This window comes from Saccostrea cucullata, unplaced genomic scaffold, assembly GCF_032062105.1.
Source record: "Saccostrea cucullata isolate Sc308-1 unplaced genomic scaffold, CSIRO_AGI_Scuc_v1 ctg171, whole genome shotgun sequence".
NCBI classification, from domain to species: Eukaryota; Metazoa; Mollusca; class Bivalvia; order Ostreida; family Ostreidae; genus Saccostrea; species Saccostrea cuccullata.
Window position 1 is genome coordinate 290,811 of NW_026926065.1, and position 22,064 is coordinate 312,874.

The 22,064-nt window shown below is 31.8% G+C and overlaps 2 protein-coding genes across 3 annotated transcripts in view; both read left to right on the top strand.

The window, feature by feature from the left end:
• LOC134270619 (malonyl-CoA decarboxylase, mitochondrial-like) overlaps positions 1-22,064 on the top strand; it is a 32,785-nt gene that overhangs the window by 4,766 nt on the left and 5,955 nt on the right. For both annotated transcript variants that reach the window (XM_062752856.1, XM_062752857.1), the window contains exons 3-6: positions 18,952-19,092; positions 19,664-19,801; positions 20,068-20,220; positions 21,855-22,019. In XM_062752856.1, coding sequence (XP_062608840.1) covers positions 18,952-19,092; positions 19,664-19,801; positions 20,068-20,220; positions 21,855-22,019 — 597 coding nt within the window. The remainder of the gene's footprint in view (positions 1-18,951; positions 19,093-19,663; positions 19,802-20,067; positions 20,221-21,854; positions 22,020-22,064) is intronic.
• Positions 1,848-7,971, top strand: LOC134270633 (uncharacterized). The gene is made up of 5 exons (XM_062752874.1): positions 1,848-2,077; positions 3,218-3,487; positions 4,657-5,536; positions 6,738-7,077; positions 7,175-7,971. Exons 1-5 carry the CDS (start codon positions 1,848-1,850, stop codon positions 7,969-7,971), a joined length of 2,517 nt encoding a protein of 838 aa, XP_062608858.1.

Here is a 22,064-nt window from a genome sequence, read left to right on the forward strand (position 1 = left end):
TGGGCCGTAGTTTGATTTCCAACGTCGCCCGACATTTATGAAATTAACCCAATTCCTAAATGTGGTCAGATTCAGGCGCGTAGCATCGTTTTTGAAAGTGGGGGGGGTTCAGCCAGAGAATTTTTTTTTTTTACTTACCTGAAAAAGTTGACAAGCAAACAAAAAAAAGGAAGAAGTTACCCAAAGTCGAAAATCCTATTTCGTGGTGGGGGGGGGGGGGGGTAAACTTTTTTCTCAGTGTCAACTACTTTCAGTACCAATTCTAATACTACATTTTCGGTACCGTACATCACTAAAAGTGGGGGGCCAACCAGGCTTTCAATTAACATTTCCTATAGTATAAGTAAGGTTGGTGAAAAAACTGCCCCCCCCCCCCCCCCCCCCCGTTGCTACGCCCCTGAGATTTACGAAAGACTTTACAAATTGTATGTCGATGGTCGATGATTGAAGGACTATTCAACGACTGCTTTATTTGAGGGAATCGGCCACCGACGCAGAAAAAAAATATTTAACTTAAACCTACTGACACAAAATTGGTCGGCCGACAAAGAAGAGGTCAAAATCGGGCAAGACAACGGCTGATGAACTGTCGACTGTCGCTTGAAGACTTCTATTTTTGTCTGAAAAGTCGTCGGTCGGCCGTCGATCGTTTTTGGAAATATGACTGGGGTTTTAATCGAAATTATAAGAAAAATACTCTTAAGGTAGGTCGCGGGTTTGCTTTCGTCATCATATTCTGTACACAACTTAGACGATTCAAGAAGCCGTTTTGTGCACATTCGTTTATGACGTCACAATGAAGACGTCAAATGATTTCCCGCTTCACTTTCTATAATGCCAATTGCTGACTAATAAAGAGTTTTGATAAACTTATTTATTGTATCTATATTTTTAATTAGTAATATAAACTCATCATGTAGGAATCACCAGTAAAATAAAACAATATATTACTATTATTATTACGTAATATTAAAATTTCTTCAGTCGAATTGAATACATGTAATATACTAGTAATGAAGTCATACACCGACTTGAAACAATCGACACGGAGAGGGCCGGGGACATGTGTCTGTCAAATATGTTGTAATCCTCAGGTTCAGCGATTAAATCTCACAAGCAAAAACATGACAACACTACAGAACAAGCATGATGTTCAGCATCATCTGATTTAGAATTAAATATATATATATATATCATTTTTTAAATCATTTTTCATTTTACAGATCTATTTACATTTTACTTTATATTCCTTTATGATGCAATAACAAAAATAGTGAATAGTTTACAGGCCAGTAGGAATTACCGGAGGCCCACTACAAGGTGTAACCATGTCCTATAGAAAAACCAATATTATATTTACATGTACTTTACAGCAGAAAATGAAGCAATTTTTTTTTTAGGTTTCTTAGTAATTTAGAAAAAAAAATACTATATCTCATTTATCACCTTTCGTATGCCTCCTAAAAGTGTCATTATATGATTTATTAATTTTTTTTTCAAAAATTTTAATTTTGCTTGCGTCATATTGAAATTTTTTAATATACCGGGTGGAAGAAAAAACACAAATTACAATATAGTTGTCATATTGTAATTTTTGTATTGATTAACACCCGGTAAATTCAAAAATTACAATTTGACACTTGGGAAAACAAAAAACAAATATTAGCCCCCCCCCCCCCCCCCCCTATAATTGTATTTTGTATGTGGTTTTAAAATTCTTTTTTAAAATATATACTCATTATACAAAGATACATTGCATTTCCGCGGGAAATTGCTTGATTTTTTAACTTATAAAATTACGTCACAATAGCATTACCTGTCAAAGATTCAATATTCAAATCTTGAAAATGCGGCACAAAGGAAGAATTATATCAACAAGAACTCGCAGAAGATTATCGAATTTAAAATTGTTTACCAAAAAAGAAGTTAAGAGTGCTGAAAAAAATCAGACATCTGAGGAGTCGCAGGACAGTCAAGGCAGTTTTTGGAATGGAGAAAGAAGAATCATAGAACTAGATACTTTGATTGAGGGTTTACGATCGTGTCTTCATTGCTCGAATTCACTAAGATTAGAATGGTGCGTAAGCGAAAGAAAATATGGTTTAGCCTCCATTTTTTACATAAAATGTTCGGAGTGCAATGAAATCAGCCCAGTGTATACAGGAAAAAAACATAACACAGCAAACCAAACTGGTCCAGCTAAATGTTTTGACGTCAACACAAAACTTGCAGCAGGTAAGTGGCTGTACACTTTGGTAAAAATAATCAATGAACATGGGTCGTTGTAGTGACGTAGCATCGTTTTTGAAAGTGGCGGACCAGCCACATAATTTTTTTTTACTTGCCTATAAAAGATGTTAAGCAAATAAAAAGGAAACTCGAAAATATAATTATTGAGTATGTGAGGGGGAGGGGGGGGGGGTGGGGTGGGGTGGTGGTAAAGAATTGGCAATTGAATAACAACTTCTTTCAGTACCGATTTTTGTGCATACAACGCTAATTTCCCTTTTTCAATTTACTGAATCAAAAAGTGGATCGACCATTCTTTCAATTGACATATTCAATAATAAAAGTTATGGTTTGGATAAAGTGGGGGGGGGGGGGGCACCCCCTCCCCTCTCCCCTATGTTGGTACGTGCCTGCGATGTGCGTTTTATTTTTTTCTCTCGATGTTTTAAGATAATACGAAATCAAGTGATAACGGATATGTGTAATTGGTATACCGGTAAGTTGGCGGTAACCCATACCTATAACTTTCTTTTATGCGAAATGCATTTATTATTTTCTGAAGAAATCGTTAAAATTGAAAGACACCTGTGATTTTATAGCCCTGGAATCATTTACAATAAAATGTCCCGAAAATATATGTATTCCATACCAAGAGAGAGAGATAGATAGATAGAGAGAGCGCACTTGCATACTACCATGCTTATATGTCTAATGAAAATACATGTACATATTGCTATCGATATATTTTCATATTTATTTCTTAAATAAAATATTTAATAAATTAAGTAAAATTTTGTGAATGTATAATTATAAGTTTATAACTAGATTTACTAAAAATCATAAAACGATATTTGTAAATGCCCTATATTGTAGAGGCTATGTCGCATACTATAAATGCGCTTAAAGTAGAAAGCTCTTTTCAATAATACACGTAAAAGAAAAAAAAAGATTTATCGATTTGAAAGAATTAAAGAAATATATATATTAGCAGAAATATATACTTCCTATTCTCGAAGTCATTACGGTATTTGAATTTGGTTGGTATTGAGTTTCAATTTTACACAATTACAGCAATGATTAATGTTGGAATTGGGGAGCAACAAATAAACAACATTTTGGCCGAATTAAATATTCCAACGATACACCACAAAACCTTGAAAGAAAGAGAAAGAGAGGTGGGGCGTGCATTTGAAGAAATTGCAGATAAATCCTGCAATATGGCCTTGGAGGAGGAAAAGTTACATATATGCACAAACAGGTATAACATCAGTAAAAGTTTACTGTCATTTAGAGTGTAGGACACGCTATATTTTTTAGCAACTAAATCCATATATACCAGGGATGGCAATCGAATACAGAATCGCCAATCGGTTAACCGCAAGACATTCCGACCGATTAATCGGTTAATCGTATCAAAAATTCTCTGCAGATTTCATAATTTTTTAAAAGCTTTCCTAAAATAAACAAGGCCAAGAGGATGTTACCTGCAGAAATAATATGTTCATATTTTATCAGAACACTATTTATATTTTATTTCATTTTGAAAATTTAAGACAAAACAAAGAAAAATAACACAAAAGAAGGCATGGAAGTCTCAGATACATTTTTAAAAAATCAGAAATCTTACAGAGGCTTATGTCGTATTGCCAGAATAATCAATATGAAGTCTAAACTTTCGCTTAATTTACAATGTTTGTTTGATAATATAATTTGATAAGTAATTATAACGGATAGAAGGGGGGGGAAGATACACATTATAATCAGCTACGCTGCTGATCAATCATTTAATTAAAATCATTAAAGAAACGTAGTACAGGCTGACTAACGGCATGGTGTTTAAACCACAATTAACATCGCAAAAACTGACCAATTACCCCTTAGATGTCAAGAAGTCTTAATTATCTCCAAATCACTCTCAATTAAAAGTCAACAATGCAATGATTTTAAATATTTTTATTAATTTTAATGCAATAAGTATTTAAAAACCCGGTTACCCATCAACTAGCAAATTTCTTTCCATAATCCTCTCAACACTAGAACACTTTATCTTTTATATGAGTTTTTTTTAAATTGAAATTTTAGGCTATTGTGTTCAAATTTACAAAAATTTAAATTTTTTTCCGACTAACCTGATTACAAAATTTCTAACTGATTACCATCGTTCCGACCGAGTAACCGGTTAACCGATTAGAAATTGCCATCCCTAATATATACTAAAGTAACTGATATCACTAAGCCCCCCCCCCCCTTCCCCTACTTCCCTGGATGCATAGCTGCAGATCTGTACATGTAGCTCTAAAAATTTTGACAATTTCTCAAGCAGAGATCTTCAGTTCTGCAGCTCATTCGTGTTTGTAAAAAGTAACGTAAGCATACAAATAATACATAGAATGTTATAAAATATAAGGTTTCTTTAATCTGTTTTAGCGGTGACGGTACCCAAGCTCCACAGGTTTCCTGTGACGGCGCTTGGCAAAAGCGAGGGACAGGGCAAAACTATGACAGCCTCTCAGGGCATGTAACAGTCGTTGGAAAGCATACCAAAAAATGCCTTGCATTCGGTTTGGCCTGCAGGTCCTGCAGAAAATGCACACATGCCAGGAGAAAGAAAAAACAAGCTAAAACTCACAATTGTAAAAGAAATTGGTCAGGTTCGGCAAAAGGGATGGAGCCTTTTTTAACAGTAAAATGTTTGAAATCATTAAAAGACAAAGGCTTTGATGTAAAAAAACTTACCATGGATGATGACACTACCACATTCATCAGAGCAAAAAAGGCAATTTCTCCAGAATTAACAAAATCAAGCGACAAAAATCATGTAGTTAAGAATCTTACGAGCAATTTGTACAAACTTCGTCAGGGAAACAAAAATTTGAGCGTGAAGATTATCAATTATTTCAAAAAGTGTTTTTCTTACGCAGTGCAGCAAAACAGGGGTAGCCCAGCATCCCTTCGGGAAAATCTAGAGGCCATTGTCCCTCATGCCTTTGGAGAACATGTTAAGTGTAATGAAAAGTGGTGTGGATTTTTGAAAGACCCAACTTCCTACAAACACAAGTCGCTACCACACGGAAGAGACCTGGAAGATGAAGGCTTGCGGGAGTCATTATCCAGCATTTTTGCTAAATATACTACCAACGCTGACAAATTCTCAGATCTGGAGTCTTCGAATGCTAATGAGAATCTCAACCATATGATTGCAAAGAAGGCCCCCAAATCACAGCATTACTCCGGGTCAGAAAGTTTAGCTTATCGCCTTTCTGCATCTATAGCACAGAAAAATGAGGGTCATCGGTATCTGTTAGAGGTATGATAATTAAGTTATCTTTTCATTAAACTTTGAGGGGGTGGGGTAATTAATCCTTTTTAATATATTCGATCAATGCATACTATTAATGCAAGATATATTACTGTATTCAGCGGCGGCTCACACAAATTGGTCCGACCAAAATAGTTCCATCATGATTAAGTAGATACAACATTATTGTTCATGATTAGAGTAAAGTTGTGTATGTCATACGTTAAAGAAATCAAAAATAACGTCAAAATATTATTGGAAAGTCACTTTTCCCCCGAAATGCAAATAAAAAATATCAATATTCCTACGCTCGCTCCCTCCTCAGCCTTTTTTTTTTTTTACATGTTTGATAACAGAGAATATTTAGGTCATTCTTCGATTCATATCTTTTCACCGATGAATTGATAATACTATATTAAGTACATGTTTATAGTCCGTTAATTATCATACAATTTCTTCTTAAAGAAAAAATTAATCATTCTGTGTGGCCGGATTCTGCTCGTGTGTACACTTTGTAAACTGTAGGGTATGTGTGGCAAAACGAGAACTGGGTCGGAGATTCGGGTTCGTGTTGAAGTTCAGCATACCATTTTATATAGAACTTGAATAATGTAAGTAATTTCTGCGACGAATACATTCGTATATTTCAGTAATTTTCAAAACAAAAAAGGTTTTCAGTTTAGAATTTTCCGACCCGGTCCTGATTTTCCTAACCCGGCCATTTTAAACACAAGTTGTTGCAGATGCAAATGTTAGAACAAACTATATATAGTTCAACAGGGATTGTATAATTTTTATTAATCAGAATTCGTATTCATATGATATAATCAAGAAAAGAAAAGTTTTGTCTGCCATCGTAACTTCTCGCAAAACAAAACGTGTTTCTCCGAGCTCGCTGGATGCGTTTGACAGCTCCATCGCACGTGTGTAGACCAAGGCTAATGTTGGTCTTGCGGACACAGGTACATGTAGGCCTATGTGTACTGTTTGTTACGAGACTAGGTGACCGTAATGCTATGGACTCACGAAATTTACAACAGTTCTATAATTAGACAGTGTAGTTTTTTTTTATTAACGTCATTATAAACACTGTTAAACATATTAAATCTAAAAGTCGAATATCTTTGGATATGGGGTAACCCATATCTATTCTTGTTATAAGAACAATTCAAACCTTGTGGATGTAAAAAAAAATTTTCTATTTATTAAGGTCAATAAAACGTGCAATCTCTCACCTGGGAAACATGCTACAGAGAGGTTTCACAAACTGGACCAAAAGAGAAATGTAAAAAAGGTTAAACAGGGGACTATCCAGGCAAAAAGGGAGCGACTAAAAGCGAAGGAAAATCGACATACTGTGCAAGTGATGGAGGAACTGAGGGAAGGAACTACTTATGAATCAGGTGTTACACTAAATAAAGAAGAGGGTCAGCTTGATGAAGAAATACAAGAAATTCCGTTGCCAGCAACCACTAAAAAACGGACAACGAACACCCTTGTATCCACTTCCACATCAGTTGTAATCATTGACCTAGAAACCACAGGATTCGGTGAGTGTTTTACATATATAATAATGAAAATATTAAAATCAAGAACTCTACAATAATTTTCTGAATTAAAATTACGTATTTTCGTGTTTATTTTTAGCTACCGATAGCAGTATTATCCAAATTGCGGCGAGAGAGTTGAAAACATCTGATCACTTTGTGAGATTCGTCATGCCACAAAACGGTTTCATCCCGTCTACAGTGTCAAAACTTACTGGTATTGAAGTTCATGGGTTGACCATGTATTATAACCTTATTCCAGTTGAATCCACAACATGCGAACGTGCTATTGGTGAATTCTTGGTATGGTTAAAAAAACATAAGTCACCAGTTCTGGTTGCTCACAACGCCAAGTTTGATGCGCGCATCCTTGTTTCAACCATCTGCAGGCTCAAAATGGAGGATAATTTGAAAGATATCTCTGGATTCAGTGATACCCTAAAACTTTTCAAAAACGAATTCCCAGGTAGAAGCTCATACAAACTGGAGAGTCTGACAACAGATCTTATTGATGATCAGAATGAAAACTTGCAATTGCATAATGCAGAAGCTGACGTAAATGTATTGACGAATTTATTGAAAAGGGTATCGGACGTTCATGAAAAACTGATGGCGAACTTATTTTCAACCGATAGTGTTCTAGTAAATAATCAAAAACTGATAAACAAGAAAATGTATTTCGAAAGTTTTAGTCGCTTGATAGACCAAAATGTACTTTCAAAAACACAAAGCAGCAATCTAGCCGCGCAGGGAATTAGTGAGATGCACATGTCCTTGGCCAGCAAACGGGCAGGAAAAGACGGAATAAGGAATATATTGAGAGGGAAAATTACAAAACTCGAGTCTGTTGTTGAGAAACTTTCCGTATTCTATGGGTCAAATACATGTCATACATAAAGAATTCAATACCTAAGTCTTTCATACATGTTTATGCGAACATTGGTTCTATGAAAACGACCTCGTATGTCATAAGGGTCAAGTTAGCCTGATACTCTTGTTTTGCCGTGTTTGAAAATTATACTTTTATATTTTCATGTTTAAGAAAGATCACCATTACTATACATTCTAAAGCAATTACAGTGAATACTAGTATTATATCAAGAGATCTTATCACATAGAAAAGAACCAGGTTTAATCCAATGTTATGATTGAAAGAATATGTACATGTACGAGAATAGAATGATTTCACACTTTCTGTAGTTTTGTGGATGTCTGTAGTTTTATTCATGTAAAAAGAAAATATGTGCCGTCCTCTAAATATTTCGTCTGGAAAAATATTAGCTTTCACAGTTCAAAATTAAATTTTATATGATAATATAATCAAACAGAAAGATAAAATGGTGTTCAATTTTTTGACGTTGTATTTATGACGTCGCCGGCATTTTAAACGTCAAATGCGGAAATGCGGCGTTTTTTTTACTGATAATTTAAAAAGTTTAAAATTAAATAGCAAAAAATCTAGCGAGAAGACATATCAATTTTTTTACATATATAACTTGGAAATCACTTTTTCTCTACTCTCAGAAATTTTTTATAGATTCGTCTAGATCGTTTGAAAGTTGCATTAAATTTCTTTAAAAAACTCCGTCTGTAAAATGACAAGAAAAATGCTCATTTTCCTATATATTTCATTAGAAAAACGGTTAATTGGTACTTCAAACAATACAAAGTTTGAAGTGGTATAGCATAAAAACGGCTTAGGCAAAATTGCTGAAATTTTCGTACAATGAAATATAAATTCTAAATAACGATTTGACAAATTTTCAGGGTATGTTTTCTCGTGAGATATTTTATGGGGTAAACCCGCGACCTACCTTAAGAGGTAGTGTTTGTTATAAAATTCGTTCTATAGATTTGACATTTAAAATTGAAATGATACAGTAATTTAATACATGTACGAGGGCTGTTCAATAAATAATGTCCTGAACTGTATGACATATAATACAGATATCATATGACATTAAGCTTGACCTTCTCTCATTATTTAATCTTTAATGAATTTATAACAGTTTATGTGATCCTTTTCATCACATAGTTTCATTGTGAGAAGCTGGAAAACAAAGGCTATTCGAGACACAGCGTTATAAATGAATGGTAAAGAAGAAGTAAACTAGAGTGAAAATAGACGCTTCATTAAAGCTGCTGTAAAACTTGTTAAAAATCCCAAAGAAATATTCACTGAAATATGTGACATTTACAGCAACCAATGCCTGTTTTATAGACAAATGAGCAGTTGGATTTAAATGATAAAAAATATATAATGGGCATCAAGTATGGGTACCGTCCTTGCCAAAAAAAATTATAACAACTTATGTACTCTTTGACAAATTTCAACAAATAATATTTGATGATGTATGATTGACTTTAAGACACATAGCAAATTCAATAGACATCATTTCGGGGGTAGTTTACACTTAAGAAACGTTTGACGGTAAAAAAAGCTTAGTACTCAAAGGTCACCCTATATTTTGAAAAATGAGTGAAAACGACAGCGTGTACGAATGTCTTAACAATTACTTTAAAATATCAGTTATTGTAGTTATCTACGTTTGTGTGATATTCAAACAGATAATGGAACTTGAATCTATTGCTTAAAACCCTCAAAACAAAATTCACCATAAGATGTACTTGATAAAAACAGCGAAGGTCTGACAAGAGCAAAGAATTGAAAGAGCACACAGACAGATTTATATCGAATTTCTTAAATATTAGTCGTATTGTTGTTCAAATTCGTATTCCGGGAGACAGTTTAATTTCTGGAGGAGGCTAGAAAGCAAATTTATTTTTTGCAAAAAAAAATCGAAAGGTTCATGAGAGGAAGGACCAATCAGGAATCCACTACATAAAGTTTCTCCATGACAGCGTCTAAATCCGCACGCCCTGAATAGTAAAGGGTTTTTTGGATAAAGAGAAAGTTAAATGTTTTTTTACATTAATAATATTCGCCAGATCTTTGACCTTTTGACTTGATTCTATTTCCAAACATGAAAAGAAAACACCTATCAGAAGGAAGAAACAAGTCCAGGAAATCATTGGATCTGCCATTTTCCAGTATACTAAGGGTCATACCCAAAAAAGAGTTCTAAAAACAATCAAAAATTGGATAAAAACTCTTACGGACATGTGTTATAATTAAAAGAGATTCATAAGTTAAATCATGAAGACTAAATCATTGAAAAGCGTCTCTTGCTTCTTTCCGAGCACCGAGGACATTATTTTTTGAACAGCTCTCGTATGTTAATATATTTTTCGTCGTAATCAAAATTTTAGATATGTATGTAACTACAGAATTCTTGTATACTTTGGATTATATTTCCAATGACAATAAATTCTTTCAAATCATATGTCAGTTTTGAATATTTTTAATATCCCAATATATTTGTCAGCAAATACAATTAATCATTGATTCAAATGCTGACTAACGTTTTTCCTACTGATTGTTGGTCCATTATTTATAAACTGACTTGACGACGGTTTTTTCACTTATTTCTCGATCATGACAAGGAGCACACGGCGGGTGTTATCGGTCAGCAGGAGATGCTCACTCCTCCATGACACCTGATCCTACCTCTAATGTTTTGGAGGTCCGTGTTTACTCTGCTCCTATTTTTTATTGTTTAATGGACTTCTGATCTTGAGTACTATTCTCCTAAAAGGCTTGGACAAATAAATTATTTTTGAGGCTTATTCTTATAAGTAACACAAAGTCGCGTTTTTTATGCGTAGATTCTTATGAAGTTCTGATGAACACATTATGTATAAGCGCTCGTTCTGTTGCTTTCGCATATCCTTCTGTTTTTATAAATTCAGAAGTGAATAAAGAATTTGATAGATTACACGAACAATTTACATGATAGCTGAAAAAACTGGTACCACCACTTGCTTTGTTTGGAAGGCTTATTATAAAGAAAAATTTTAAGGAGAATTAAAATTTAAATTTACAAGTGGTAATTCATCTTATACAAATAGATCCCTTTTAATGAGGAATTTTTTCAAGAAAAAAAACTGTTTGGTTTTTAAAAACATTTTTATGTGACCAGGAACATAAATGCTTCAGTATTACCATACCGGATTCTTAATTTATTCAAAATCCTTGCAAACAAAAATCCATAGCTGGTTCCAGTAAATGTTCTACCAAACCTCCTTATCTTCTCCACACTAGAATATCAAAAGTAGTGACAAAAGAATTCATGGTTAATACTGTCCAATAACGTACATATATTCGACAAAGCGTGTTAATTAAATACGGGTACTAAAAACTCAAAGGAACGTTCAGAACATTTGAATTTGCAAAACATATATAGCCAAAATGAATACTAGCATTACCAAGGCGGACGAAGTTTCAACACTTTTTATACCATTACCCTTGATAAATTTGTTTCTTTAAATTCATATGCTGATACCCCTTGACGTAAGATATTAAACTGCATTACCATTTTCTTTTAACCTTGGCATCACTTCTCTAAAATTCGTGCTTAGCTCAGTTTTAAATAAATCATTCAAGATATTTTTATCAAATTTCATATTTTAATACATACTGATGGAAGTTTTTTATCTGCATAAGTATTTTTGACCTTGATCTTTCCTTTTACCTTGACCTCACTTTTCTTAAATCAATATGTTGCCAAGTTAAAAAAAGATTCAAGACATTTTTATCAAAATTAATCTATACTGGTACATGTTAGTGAGAGCTGCTAGTATTTTGACTATAACTACTATATCAACTATAATTTTGACTATTAAAAGGAAAAATCTAGAAAGTTATTTTGAAATCGTTTTAAAAGCTATTCCTCCTAGAATTTTGGTCCAATGTCAATAATACCTGGTGCATCATTTTTTTTTACCAAGAATTGACGTATTTAATATGCAATGGTCGCCAAAAAGTTATTTTAGAACACTTTTGCTATTATGTTACGTAATGCATGCTAGTTAATTTATCCATGTATTCAATATTTCACAGTACACACCTTTTCTTTGAAACTGATATAGATAGAAGTACAATGTATAAATAATATTTCGGAGTCGCTAATTTACGTTTCTACGAACTGTTAAATTATTTTGCACTATTTAAACTAGCACCTGTGAATCCGTATTTTATTTAAACAATTTCAGATGACTCAATTGAATTAACATTTACTAAACAAAATTTATATCAAAACTTATTTTAAAAACAAACATATGGAACATAAACAAGATTTGTTTAGAATTAAAAACTTAAAAATTTCAATCCAAAAATGCGATATTTTTCTTTATTTGATGTACACAATTTTCAAGTTTATTTATTCTACAAATGAATTAATCTTAAAATTCTTGATTTATCACGTATGAATTGACTTTACAGTGTTTTACTTTTCCAAGAATATAATTATTTGAAGGTAAAAAGCAGGCGTTGATTATTGAGTATTAAAACGTTAAATGTTTTTTAAATATGAAAATAATTATTTCCTGGCGAAATGATTGGGAGTCACAAACACACCCGAGTCCCAGCTACACCAGAAATAGTATAGTTATCTTTGATGATATTAAAATTCGTAGAATAAAAACTTGCTTTAACCTGATTTATTAAGTAACATTAAAGTCGACGTCCTGCTTTTGAAAAAATAAAGTCATATTTTTCATGAATTCTCAATTATTCAAATATCCATGTTGCATATGTGGTACATGAATGTTGAATGGTACATTGAAACATTTTATGTAATTTTCCAACATTTATGTTGAAAAATATCATAAATTTTGAGAATAAAAGAGACATTTTTTTTATTAGCTTAAAGTTATATTTACATGTACAAAATAAAGTCGATTTTCCAGTTTGCAATTACTAATACATGTGTGTGATTAGAAGACTTAAAAAGGATTATAAAGAAGAAATAGGACAAGCTCAATTTCAATTTATATAATGCTCAAATGAAATAAATTGGTAGAGGCGATGCTGTACATGTCTTTCAAAATTTTTTTTAAAATAAAAAATAACTTGAAACGACAATTTGATAATGCACACCGCCAAATTTAATAATTTTATTTAACAAAATAAAGCAAATTGTTGGAAGACAGACACGTTGTTTGTAATGCCAAATTATGTAAGGATTACATATATGTGGATTTTTTTTAATGTAATGTTTTCAAATTTGCTGTTCCACCTATTGCTTTGAGAATTTTTTAAAAAGAATTCTTTCCTTAGGGGATAACTTATAAATGTAATGCTCACTTCCATGGTTTTGTTTTAAAATTCTATACTTTCCTCCCTTTAGCCACAACAGCTGCATTCTATGTTTAACTTCCTGATTTCTTCTATTACTTCCGTCTTCCAAGAAATGCGACATTTTCTTATGATTGGAATTTAATATCAAGAAATTTATATAAAATGAAAAAAATATCTTTCATAAGTACTTATTAGTATTAATATTTGTCCATTTAAAGTACTTCCTCAATTTATTTTATTCATTTAAAAAATGACAACCATTCGTTCGTTGCATAAATGACGCAAATAGCCGTTTTTATGTTAAATGGATATGCTTGTATAAATATCCTAAAATTGGATATATGAAGAAGGATATGGAGATAACTAACAGTATTCAATATCAAAGTCCATAAAACAAATTCTTGGAAATGATGTAACTTCTTTTTGTTTTTAAGCTCTATATACACTCGGGCACCTGGCGTATGGATGGTGCATATCCCTTCCCCTTCCAAGATTTTTTTTAGACAAGCTAACATCAAAATAAAGTACACGACCTCTGTGAATGTGATATATTATGATATCCAAATAATGGTTTTTTTATTTCATTGTCCTTTTTTTTTTTTGGTCATATTATAGACTGACATTCTACCAATATTTTGAATCAATATTTTTTCATATACCGATTGTCTTAATTTAAACCGTGTAAAATAGAAATTATTACACCGAATAGAAACATTTTCATTAACAGATCTACATTTTTGTGATTGTGTACTTTAATATTTTATGTAATATGTTTTATCCCGCCTTCGATGCTCCTATTTTGTATTGTTCTAATGACTTTGAACACTGTTCGTTATCTCCATATGTTTCATTATTCCTTTTGTTGACTTAAATTAAAAATTTCACGGACTCTGAAGGTCCATAGGTTGAATCATGTGTCTAGAAGGGGTAAGCATCCCCTGTTGAATGTTAACACCCTCCGCGAGCCCTATGTATTGATCAGGTAGGTGATCAAAATCTGTTTTATAAAGACACCTAATAAGTTTTCTGTAGTATTCTATATATTGCCAACCCTCCAACCCCCAATTCCAAAGACAGCATGGTAAGAAACTTGTTAATCAAAATACGACTCAATGAAAGGTTATATTTCTTAACAAGATTATTACAATAAATATAGACTCAGAAATGCCGACTTTTCGGATGTTGGAATTCCTGTTTATCAGCTTTACTTATCTGTCAGCATCCTTCCTTGGTTTAAAACTTGACCATGCTCTTGGGTAGCTAAGAAGTTCATCTAAATTAGAAGACCTTCACCGGTTTACATGTATGGTGACCTTTTAATATGACTGATAAATTCTCGAAAAATTGTAAAACAACTTACAATCAATCGAATAAATTGGGAGACTTTGAAAGAAGGAGAAACTAAAAGACATCTCATTTAGTTGGTCTCTTTTCGTCTTTAGTCAGTAAAACATCCACATATGAAGCAGATGGAGTAGATTCTGTGATATCTCGTTCTATTTTGAGTTCACTGGGATAAATCGAATTGATATACGAAAGTAACCTTAGTTAAATAAACATCGCCAATATATCTGAGTGTCGAAATGAATGTCAAGTGTTTTCATCTGCTCATGTAGTTTTTAATAAATTTTGTTTCATAGAAATATTTGTTAAAGACGGCTGGAATTTAAAAAAAGTAGCACAGTAAGTGGCTGTCTGCATTAAGTTTGTTGAAAGACATTATGTTTCAATGAGAACCAAAATCATCCTTTATTTATCAACTTCTTTTTCGTGGAATCAGAGTGATTTTAAACAAATTTTGTTGAAAACCAACCGCAAGATACCAAAATTTACGAGGTCTTTTTTAATACGTAATTGTTTCTGGTTTAAAATATTTTAGGTTTTTTTTTTAATGGTAACCATTGTATACAGTTTAGGAAAGCCGAACATTTTAATGCTATTATATTTGGAAAAAAGATGGACTTTCAAATTTTCTTTAGGTTCTTTGGAGTATTTTAGAATATACATCTGATTTACAATACTTTTAAAACTCTGTAGTACAGAACCTCTAATGTTTAGATTTTCAATTAGAATGAATTTTTCGGAAACATTTCGGTTAGAATTACATAGTGAAATAAATACTAGTAGGTGTTTGTAGTTTTTATGCGCCCGGATCGATAGATCCGAGGCGTATATTGTTTTTGTCCTGTCTGTCTGTCTGTCTGTTTGTTTGTTTGTCTGCAAACTTTAACCTTCGCCATAACTTTTGAACCATGAAAGATAGAGACTTCATATTTGGTATGCATACACTACTAAATAAGCTCTTTCAAATGACACCAAGGTCAATGACCTTGTGACCTTGACTGTGGCCTATATGCTAAAAATAGTTTTTTCTGCAAACTTTAACCTTCGCCATAACTTTTGGACCATGAAAGATAGAGACTTCATATTTGGTATGCATATTCTACTAATCATTGTGACCTTGACTGTGACTTATATGCTAAAAATAGCTTTTTTCGAACTTTGTTGCCGCCGGACGCATAGTGTTTCACAAACACATCTTGTTTTTTAATGTAAAGGGTGTTAATTGAATTTAATTCCAATCCTTAGTCTTAACTTCTGAAATCCCATCCCCACGTGTTTTACCTGCTGAAACAAAAACTTTGGTTAAGGATTTTATCTTTTTTTTATTTCATGTGTGTGTGGACAAATGGTTGACAACGATATCATATTTGGTTTCCGAATTAACTTCTTTAATACGTCTGTGTGAAGTCCTTCCCGTACATACACAAGGTTGTAATGATAGAGATGTCTGCTTTTTACAAAAGTTACCTTTTATTTCTTCATTAGATTTTATGCATTTTGTTTTTGATTACAGGTTGTAATGATAGAGATGTCTGCTTTTTACAAAAGTTACCTTTTATTTCTTCATTAGATTTTATGCATTTTGTTTTTGATTACAGGTTGTAATGATAGAGATGTCTGCTTTTTACAAAAGTTACCTTTTATTTCTTTATTTGATTTTATGCATTTTGTTTTTGATTACAGCGATAGACTAAACATAAAGGGACATTTTCGGTGTAGTTAACAACAGGGGATATCCTATGATAAAAATGATGTTTTATTTGTAATGTTATATGCCCCATTGTAAAAATCTTTAAAGAAGGTACCGTCCTAGACACGGATTTTTTCTTAAAACGCAGAAAAGAAGAAAAATCAGAGCGATTTAAATTAATTCTTCGAAATCAAAGAGGAAATCTTGTTGGAATACTTCATTAAAAATTTTTCTATTTAAATTTCACGGTCGTTATTTTGAAATAAAGCAAGTCGAACAACATGTTGAGATAATATCTTTATTCAGTTACTGTGTCATTAAATGAAAGGTACGTCCTCCCTCTTCCAAGAATAGATTGCACAATTTCTACAATAAAATGGAATCGATTTTTGATGTTGGTTATACAGATTGACATATTTTGTCAGCTTTTCTAAATCTTACAACATTTATATTAGTTACATACAAAACAAAATTTTGAAATGTTCGATTGTTACATCTTGTTACATCTACATTATTACATTCTTGATATCGTTGCAATTACATGTACATGGTTTAAACCTTACAGATAAGAAAAAATTATAAAACAAAATAATAAACAATGAAATAGTTTCTAAATATTGCATAATTTAGGTATGAACATTTTTTTGTAAGTCATTCTTACAAGAACCTTCTTTTCTTCTTTTATCACCAGTTACATGTATTTTCGTAAAATCCACGATCATAAGAAAGAAATTTAAATTTAATATTTAAAGATCAATTAAAGGGATTATATCCCGAATCGAAATGTAGTTTTGTTTGCTGTAGATAATTTTTGCTAAAAAAAAATTTATACAAGTCTAGATCTATTCAGCATCCGACCATGCTGATAGGCTTATGTATAAATGCGGAATTGCAAAGCAAACCCTTTCTTATCTATTTATTCTTTAAAAAAAAAAAGAGAGAGAGAGACAAAAATAAAAGTTGCTATAATTTTGAAGCAATTTGTTTTGAACATATTTTATTGTTTAATTCATACAAAGGGATTAGTAACAAGTTCTTACAACTTAGAAAAAACCTTTCCCTTTAATATATACAATAATTATAATTATTATAATAGCGATTGCAAAAATAATTATTAATAAATGAAGATGTAAAATTATACATATACATGATGTATATACAAAATATTTCAAAGACACTTGATAAAGGTTCAGAGTTCTTACAATGTGTAAATGTATAATGATACTTGTAAATGATTACAATGACAACAATGCTTGAAAAAGAAAAATATCTGACATATAATTAACATGATCGCAAGTAAAGTTCTCACGTTATAAACACTCAAAGTTGTACATATATAATCAAATGTCAGAGAAAAAGAAAAGGAGATCAAAATCTACATGAATCACGAATGAACTTTTGATACCGTGAAATATTTCATTATTCACATCAACAGCCAATGAATCATTTTCTAAAAATAAAAGATGGGAGTTGACTATTGTCAAGTGATTGTATTGTAAAAATATATTTTTTAAGAGGCAATTTTTTGGCCGCTCATATTTTTTACATGCAAAAAAGAAATGGGATACATCTTCAATTTGTTTTTGTTTGTTTGTTTATTTACACTCAGACCATACAATGGTGTATGAGGTACAGGAACATATTTACATATAAATATACAAAATACAAAGTCAAGTAAGGAAGAGTAGTATCAAATAAACAGTTACTAAAAGCAGGCCAATATCTTTTTAGCAAACAAAGACAGCGAGTCAACATTTGTGATGGACATATTTTTTTCAAATTTATAAGTGTTTACATGCGAACAATACTTCTTATCAATAAGTTTTACCCGTAAAGTCGAAAAATATGGACATTCCATTACATAATGAAATTCATCCCCCAAAGTATTTTTGCTACATAAATTACATAATTTTAAAGATCTATCAGTATTAGTCCATCTACCAGATTCGACTGGAAGTTTGTGGTTACAAGTTCTAAATTTTGTTGATAAAATTCTTAAGTCTTTTGGGAGTTTATTTAAGTACATTTCTTTTCCAAAATTGTTTTTGAAAATCCTGTAATTTAAACATTTAGATGAATTTGCTATGTTCATATGCCAGTCTTGTAAAAATTGATTTAACAACGTTTCTTTCACAATAGATTTTAAAGAGTGTTTCGTCCAAGAGTGAATTTGAGCTTTTTCAAAAGGCCAAGCTTTTTATATGCAGTTGAAAGTAAAGTTTAATTAAGCAATTACTAATCAGAATGAAGAACGAGGAAGCATTCAGAATAATATGTATTTAATTTTCTCGGTACGTTTAAATATAACTTTATTGCGTTGTTGCGAATTTGGCTTCGGGTATCGACAAATGTTCTAGTATACAATTAAACATATTATTTTTTTCGCTATTTTATTTCTAAATAAAAAATGTTGTTTTCTTTTATTGATCACAAAAGTTAATAACATATGGATATCAGATATGAGCACATAAAGGCTATTATAATGCAATTTTAGTGTTCTGAACGTTTTTAATGCATAGATTGATATTTGCATTCTTTTTTCGTTTGACTTGCAACTAAAAAAATGCTTAATAAATATAAAACGTTTTTTTTTCCTTCAGAACTATCGTTGATTATCTTACACATTTTTCTTTAATGTTTTCAGTCTAAATGCCGGCGATTTTGTGATCACTACACGGGATTGTCTGCAGATGACAGAATCAGTTTTTTGACGGTTCTTGCCAAACAGTACGGTGTCAATCAAAGCAATGTTGTCCAGGTGGCTACGAGTGTTGTTAATGCACAGGTAAATGGGCTACATCCAGCTATTATTAAGTGAATAATGGGAATGAAATTTTTACAAACGTCATAGAAACGTCATATGGTTAATTAAACTTTTTAAATTTCCTATTTGTACTATTTTTTTCTTATTTTTATGTGTCTTGATCTATATGAGTGAAATACTCTCGAATGCGACGCAAAACAACATACAATCTATCAATCATATCTTGTGTTGTTATCCAAATTTTACACTTGTTCTTTATCATGAAATTTGTTCTGATTTTGTTTTCATTCTAATTGCTTAGAATCGTATATGTGAAATTTTTTTTTAATGGGAAAATTGATTTTTCAAAGTATCACAATGGTAGTCTTTTACATAACTGGCACCATCTTTGCGTATTAGATTTATTAATACGGGGTTTTTATCTGAATGATTTGGGGTTTAATTCTTTAGGAACCAGATTGATCTCACGATCTTTACTTTTCAGAAAAGTAAATAGTGAAATATTAAAATCCAAAACTTTAAACAATTTGTTTAAAAAAAAAAGATGCTGCAACATAATCTATGTTTAAACTACTTTTATTTCAATCATTAGGAGAGAGAAGCTCTATTACTCATGACTGAGGAACGATTACGTCACACATTAATCCCACAGTACCAGCAACTGTTCAGTAAGATTGGGAGAATTGAAGGTGGAGTGAAGTTCTTGGTCGACATGCGCGCAGATATTCTGGTAATTTTCTTTTAAAAAAATTAAACGTTTTTTTAGGCATGTACTTTAATTCGTTCAGAAAATTTAAAATAGTAGAATCTTGGGAGATTCATTGAGAATTCTCACATCCTTTACATTGTTAATCATGTATTGAATTATAATTTGAACTCATGAATGATTTTAAATGTGGAACAAAAAAAAAACGAAAGATAAACATGAAAATACAAATATTTTATCATAAAGACTGACACCAACAAAAATGTTTTTGATTCAATGAATTATTTCAGACGCACTTGCCAGGCGCTCAGAGTGAGGAGTACAAGGCGCACATGCGCATTCTACAGCAGACAATCAGAGACCTCCTGGCTCTATGGTTTTCTGTTGGCTTCCTTCATCTCCAGAGAATCACGTGGCAGAGCCCATGTGATATGGTTCAAAAGGTTAACAAAAATCTTAATAAAACTATAAATTTTATACCAGCTGAAAAAGCAGGTAACAACATGGTCTTTGCTTGTAAGGCTCTTTTTTAAGTTCTAATTTAGAGGAACTCGAATTTAATGCTACAGGTGGTTATCTAACTAATGCCTATAGCCCCATTTCTAAGGAGGAAATTTTTCAAAATCATATGTCTGATTTGAATACATGTATATGTAATAGCCCCAACAACCAAAATGAATTTGAATTACCATATCTATATTGGATTCCAAACTTAATAAAAATCCTTACAAAGATACAAAGCAAGTTCCAGAAAATGTTTTACCAAGTCTCTTTTCTCCGCAATAATTTTTAACGGTAGTGAAGAAGAAAACTCAGGAATACTGTGCAACAATATATTCGAGAAGTAGTGCAAATCAGATTTAGATGCTTAAAAATTTCAGTGAAATTTTTGGAAGAAATTGATACACAACCCTTCCCCACGATAAATTTAAGTTCGAGCTATAAAATGAAATTAGTAAAGAATCTTTACTTTAAATAAAGCTTCATATTAAACGTGATGACTTTGATTTTTCAATCGTCAACTTCCTTTACGCATGCAGCAATGAGCCCTTATCATCTGCACACTGGAGTTTGTATCTCTCAGTTGATTCGACACGCAAGAGCATATTCTAAGTATGAACAATTTTTTAAAACGAGGTAAGTTACCGACAAGACAATCAAGTTGAATATGAATATCATCACTTTCATTTAAATCCATCATTCCTATGGTCAATCATTGACCTTTTCAGCAAATGCAATTCATCTTTAAGTCAAATGCTGACTGACTTTTTTTCAAACTTCTTGTTAGGCCATTATTTACACACTGACTTGTCGACGGATTTTTTCGTTATTTCCCGCTCATGAAAAGGAATACAAATTCATTTGGTATAGAAATTTCTTGATGTTTTTAATTTGTCAATGTTTACACTTTGTTCTGATCTCACATACAAGTAAGTACAAGTAGAATTTCCATCTTTCTCGAAGTGCATTTTCAAAATTTGTTTTCCCATTGCGCTTATACATTCTCAATTGTTGAAGTTTTCAGGGTTTACAACCTTAACTTGGACTTGGAGGAAAAATTTACTGCCTTCTAACAAATATTTAAATCACAATCACGAAATATCGCTTAGATGAATATGAAAATTGATATTTTTTCAAGAGTTCTCATTCTTTGCTCCTGAACAATATGTTATATTTTAATAGAAGCAAAATTGTGCACAAATGTGTACTTAAAAATTAAATATGTTTTACTAGGTAATTTTAGAGTTCATAATTTAGAAATTTAAAAAAAAGAAATAGCTTTAAAATATTTATCTCATTCCTACTGACTGTTTTTTTAACATAATCACCGAATATCACTTAACAGAAATTTTGTACTTGTAGCATTAATGTTGGATTCATTTATTTTATTCTTCAGCAAGTAAACTTAAACAGAGGATGTGACTTTAAGATGATGAAATAGCATTATGATGAAATTTAATAAGCTGAGAAAAAAACCTGCCTTAATTTTTATTTTTTTTTATCTTTTCCTACCCGTCTAAAACATAATTCGTATATTTCGGAATGTTAAATTTTAAAATCCTTTTTTTGATTTTAGATTTCTATGTATGAGGCAGTCCATCCTATACGGGATATGAACGACCTGAAGCGTCGTGTGGGATCATACCGCCGTTGTTTTGTGTTCACTCACCGCAGTATGCCGGGGGAACCTGTTGTTGTCCTACATACGGCACTCACCAATAGCATTTCTAGTAGCATTCATGTAAGTACTTTGACAATATTTAACAATATTCTTGTTAGTCTTTAA